Source organism: Cryptomeria japonica, chromosome 4, assembly GCF_030272615.1.
Source record: "Cryptomeria japonica chromosome 4, Sugi_1.0, whole genome shotgun sequence".
NCBI lineage: Eukaryota > Viridiplantae > Streptophyta > Pinopsida > Cupressales > Cupressaceae > Cryptomeria > Cryptomeria japonica.
This window is the reverse complement of record NC_081408.1, coordinates 770875137-770880443: the sequence shown is the minus strand read 5'-3', so window position 1 is coordinate 770880443 and position 5307 is coordinate 770875137. Positions and strand designations below refer to the sequence as shown.

Sequence of the window (5307 nt, the reverse complement as noted above, 5' to 3'; positions counted from 1 at the left end):
ATAACAAGGATTTGATAGAGGATTATGAGAAAATGATAAGAATGTGATAGAGGGAGAGGAGAGGAGAAATTAGAAGCATGATGATAGAAGAATGAAAGACTCATTTTTTAGAAGGAAAGATGCTCCAATTTATAGATTGGAGGAGGCCAATGGAGGGCCAAAGTTGATTTTCTTATGAAGGGATAAATTTGATTCAAGATAGTGGACATGGATCAAGGATGCATTGGAGAAATAAAAAGAAATATAAAATACCTTGGGAAAAAGGAGGGGAAAGAAATTTGATATAAATTTGAATTTCTTTGAGAGGTTCAAGATTGATGTGACATGAGTGGGAGATTTTAAAATTGGAAAATAATGATATGTGGGATTAAGAGGACTTCTAGAAGATTTAATTAGGCTAAGTAGGAATTAGGAAAAAGTGATTTGTAGGAATCACTTTAGTTAGGTTAATTAATTAAAATTAATTAACTAAGTGGGTTTAGAGGAAATAATTATTGGAAGGACTTTAGAAGAATAGGAAAATAATTAATTTATTAAATAAATTAATTATTGGACAATAGTGACAAGATTAATTAAATTAGATTTAATTAACATTGAAAAGAATAAGGATAACACAATTAAATCAATTAATTATGTTGACAAGCTTAAATTAATTAAATATTGATTTAATTAATTTTAGGTGTCTACAACTCTATCTACATGCAATGTCACCAAAAGATTAGATAGTGTTGGATATAAATGCACTTAAAGTTGGGAAATTATATCATATTGAATCATTGAATTTTGTTTTTCCATTTTCTATAGAAGAAATTGTACAATTTGAAGGTAGGAAGAGTTGTGCATTGTTTTTTTTAATTTTGTATTGTAGAAGATTTGAACTTAACACCATATAGATGCCTGCAACATGAACTTTACCATTAAACCAAATGCCCTTTAGAATTGTACACCTTTAGAATTGCACACTTTACTGCTTCAAATCTTATGCTATTATAAATGTATATAAAATACATATTGCAACCAAATACCCTTTCGAATTGGGACGTGTCTATTCTGGTTCCAAAACGACAGATTGACTAACACGCGTGCATTTTACACTATCGATTTTTCATTTAACGACTGCGATTGACTAACTTGTCGCTAACACACTGTACGAAAGGTCTGTTTTGAAACCAGAATAAAGGTTGTACACTTCAATAATATATACAAAATATACATTTATCTTTAAATGACTATGGAACTTTCCCACATTTATCTTTATATGACTATGAAACTTTCCTTATAATAGTGTTCTCTTTATCTTTATATAAAAATAGGGGTCAAGATTAATTAACAAAACAAAACAACGAAACAGTCTCGAGTACATATAAAAAGTAGAATTTTTAATGTCCACGAGATTAAACATTGAAAGCAATGTAAACATAAAAAGATGGAATCATTTTACTTTTCAGAACGAGCTGGCCTCCTTGTTCCATTATAACGTTTCCCTGCTTGGAGACCAAGACTCTCCATAGCTTTGATTATTAAATTAGACGGAAACGTAAAGACAAATCATCCGCTTCTATTTACTCTTCTCAAGTTAAGATGGAATTTCAATACATGATACTGTGATCAAAAGTAAGTGCTGATTATTGTAGGGCAGTCCTGCACATCTTGATTATCCAATTCAAGCTCACTGCTACACATCTGTAAATTAACTGGGATTTGAATTTGCATATCTGCTTGAATACCATGAAATATGTCCATACTATTTCCTGTCATCTCACCAAAACTGCCCATTTCTTGATCAGATTGGACATTCAGTATGTCCGAGGCCTCAAACAGAAAATCAAATTCATCTGAGTAGCTGGATTCCTGCTTCCCTTCAGATGTCTCTGGCTGATCCCGTTGGAATCCTATTCCAGAAGTCCTCTCCAGCATTTCTTTGAACTTGTTCGATTGAAACAGGAGCTCCACAGCTGTAGAAGCAGATGGAGATGAACTTATTGCTTCAGGAATTGCTTGCAGGCTATCATTGATGTTGCCATTATCATTTTGATTCTCCGTTGGTGAAGGTGATGATGTGTTGGGTATAATGAAGTTCTGGCCTGGACGAAGATATGTGATGTAATGGCTCAGATCGAAGTTTGTAACGGCGTTTAGTCCTCTGTATTCTATTGCAGCCATGTCATATGCAGCAGCTGCTTCCTCCTCTGTACCTATACTTTCACATTACCCACGAGTACTAAAACTTGGTGCAAAAAGAAAAAGTTGTGCACCTAATTTGCAAAACCAGAAATAGAATTTGTGAGGGATCATTGCACTTACTGTATGTTCCTAGGTAAAGGTATTTGTTACCAAATACCCTGCCAATTCTAGCCTCCCAACGCCCATTCTGATGGTGTCTGCTTCACATAAATGCATGTATTACTATAAGGAAGCTTCATCAACAGAAAATTTATTGATCTTGCCATATAAAATGGTTACCTGGCAACACCACGGTATTTTGAGACTCCTCTTGAAAAACCACTGCTCCTCCTGCACAAGAAATTGGGGTTATTTATGAGCAAAATGATGTCCCAGCCCATATCAGTGATTAGCAGATTTTATCATTATTATGATAGTTATATGGTATCTATGAGACATAGTGTGCCTACCTTCTGAGAGAAGCAAGATACTCTTCTCTCGAGATGTTTTGCATTTCCTCCAGTTCTTTGGTATATGTGGTCGACTGTGGAGACCATGAAAGAGGGTTTTCTTAGAGAAAAATAGAATAGAAAAAAAACAAGTATCCTGTTAGAGAGAAGGATCTTCTTCTTACAGGAAAGTTTAATGTTGTTTCCGAACCCCAGTACTTGAGAGCAGCCAGATCATACGCATGTGCTGCAGTCTCTTCATCCTCATATGCTCCTGTGAAGAAGCCATTTATTCAACAATTTCAGCCTATAGTCTACCCACATAAACAAAAAATAACCCATCAAGATTTTAATGGAGAGGCTGCATACCCAGATAAACTGTGTGATTGGTAACAGGTTGACAGCCAAGATGAGAACAAAAAACACAAAACCATGATTCAAGTCAGTAACAAAAGAGCTATTGCCTGATTACTGTAGAAAACCACAATGTAGTTTAAGACACAGCCAAACAATCCAAGCTATTGTAGGTGTTCATTCACCTTGCCGGCCTTTCTTGTTCCTGGACTCATTCCAGCACGTTTTGTCCCACAGATGTGCCTCATATCGACCAGTCCATCTGTGCCTGAAGAGAAAGGAGAAATCATCACAGATCTAAAATTTTAGAGTGAAATCCATTGCCCAAAATTTCTGGGCACACCTCTATTATTGTTTTGCCCAAAAAATGTCACATTATACAATTCTGTTTCTTGGTTTACTTAGTGCATTGATTTCAGCACAAAGGCAACAAACAATTTCATTCAAAATCAAAAGGGAAAAAGTATCATTGAAATCGATCCAGCTAAAATTACATGTCTATGCAATGTTTGAACACAAATTTTTTTCAGTATATACTTAGTGACCCCTCTGTAGATCGAGCTTCGACTGCTATGGGTGGCTGTGGACTTTTCCCTTGGGGAGGTCTTTCGAGATCGTTTGACATTTTGCTGGGTCGATCCAGCAGCTAATTTATCGCCACCTTTTTGCTTCCTCATGGCGGACTGCTGCAAAATCGGGCTACAGTCACGTAAAAAATAGCAGTATGATCAGCACAGCATTGAATAATGTCCAACAGTCGGTCCCATGGTGGTCCTTAATAAGGCGAATCAGTGAATGGAGGCGGTTGGAAACAAAGGCAAAGAAACAACATTTCAACATCTCTTTTCGCCGGCTCGCCGGCTGTTCCCTGCTAAAGTGGAATTTCACGTCTTTTCTCAGGCGTCGTTAGCCGTGTCCATTTAACCTGCATGGTTGCCACCTACGTTCACCCATGCATGCATCTCTAAACACTGCTTAACTGCAATTTAAGATTTAATGGATGTAGAGTACGTGGAAGTTAGCGTACTTTAAACTTGGAAGGAGGTCACAGGCGGGCCCGCAGGTCCGCGTTGCGGGCCTCTCTGAATGACACTCTTAAAGCAAAAGCATGCATTACCCAACAATCTCAAATACATTTTATTTATGTTTTGTCCTCTTTTCTTTGAATTATACAGGCCAAGTGTCTGGCTGGCATTAATTTCCCAGGAAATTGAAAATGTGTACTACCACTTGAAAGTAGGGAAGTCGAGTGTTCGAATCTCACCTTTTCACCAGTCGAAACGATTGAGCAGAACGTTATGTAAAAATTGTTGGGAGTCCACTAGTAGAGGTGCGGGCTGAAGGATCTGGAGGCAACTGTACAAAGGAGTATACCTCGGCTGTAGCTATTCTGGTTTCAGAAAGGTTGTACATGGGTCGTAGGTATTTCGTCGAGCTCTCCAGTCATTTTGTGCTTATTTTACAATTATTCTGTCTGTATAATATGAAAATTATTGATTGTACGACGGTGCTGTTCTGTGGCCAGAATAGGTGCATCCGATCACCTCCAACGCAATCTTGTTGGTAGTGATAATGGATGGCAAGGTCTCCCATGCCTGGATCTTGCCTTCTCGCACTCAAGACAGAGAGAAAGAAGAGGTTGAAGAAGGGTGGTACCTCCTGAACAACCCCGACCCCACTAATGTATGGGGTCCTAAATATGATAAAGATTCATTTCCCTCGGCCACTACTTTAGCCGCTTAGCAGTTGTTCTTTGTGTTTTCTGCTTTTGGGCTTGGCCCATGTTTAATGTGTTTTTGGCTATCTGGGTTCTACCCATTTGACCCCCGAGGGGTGATCTCATATTCCCCACCTTTTTTGTGAAAAGTGTACTCTATCTTTATTAATGAAAAAGGATACTATTCATCAAACAAAATTGTTGGTAGTCTACGCAAGTTTGATTTGCATCTTATATGCAAGTCTAGATATTTAGAATGCTATTATTTTCATAAATTTTTATAAAGATTTATGTTAGAAATTTATATTTGTCAGAATTTATCATAATTTAAAAACTTTATATTGGTCTTTAGATTTAAATAGGATATTAATTTGGAGATTTAATTTGTATTTCCTAATTTTTTAATAGAATCTAAGTTTAGTAAGAATTTTAATACTATTTTGAAATGATTGCGAACACAACACCAATTTGAGTATTTCAAAAATATAGGTATATGTAATAATTTGTGGTTACTAATATAAAATTTCATAAATCTATTATTTAATTTTTATTCTTTAAATGTTATTTAAGGTATTAGAATATCAAATAAATACTAGTGTTATTGGTATTATTAGTAATTTTAGT

General features: G+C 36.1%; 1 protein-coding gene across 2 annotated transcripts; it reads right to left on the bottom strand.

Moving 5' to 3' along the window:
• Positions 1–1413: 1413 nt before the first annotated feature.
• Positions 1414–3908, bottom strand: LOC131033470 (ethylene-responsive transcription factor WRI1). Of its 2 annotated transcripts, none has more exons than XM_057964710.2 (8): positions 3504–3908; positions 3152–3234; positions 2982–2990; positions 2798–2886; positions 2634–2707; positions 2464–2514; positions 2305–2381; positions 1414–2195 (listed from the first exon to the last, which is right to left on the bottom strand). In XM_057964710.2, exons 1-8 carry the CDS (start codon positions 3641–3643, stop codon positions 1609–1611), a joined length of 1110 nt encoding a protein of 369 aa, XP_057820693.2. In that variant the 5' UTR covers positions 3644–3908; the 3' UTR covers positions 1414–1608. The 2 variants fall into 2 exon arrangements, with proteins under 2 accessions (XP_057820693.2, XP_057820694.2); XM_057964711.2 differs by having other exon boundaries at positions 3461–3549.
• Between the last annotated feature and the right edge of the window lie 1399 nt (positions 3909–5307).

Excerpts from the sequence above, each read along its gene's own strand:
- LOC131033470 (XM_057964710.2), bottom strand. The coding sequence starts at position 3,643 with ATGAGGAAGCAAAAAGGTGGCGATAAATTAGCTGCTGGATCGACCCAG. Across the intron at positions 2,708-2,797 it reads AAACAACATTAAACTTTCCT|TCGACCACATATACCAAAGA; the intron begins GTAAGAAGAAGA and ends TGGTCTCCACAG. Across the intron at positions 2,382-2,463 it reads AAATACCGTGGTGTTGCCAG|ACACCATCAGAATGGGCGTT; the intron begins GTAACCATTTTA and ends TATGTGAAGCAG.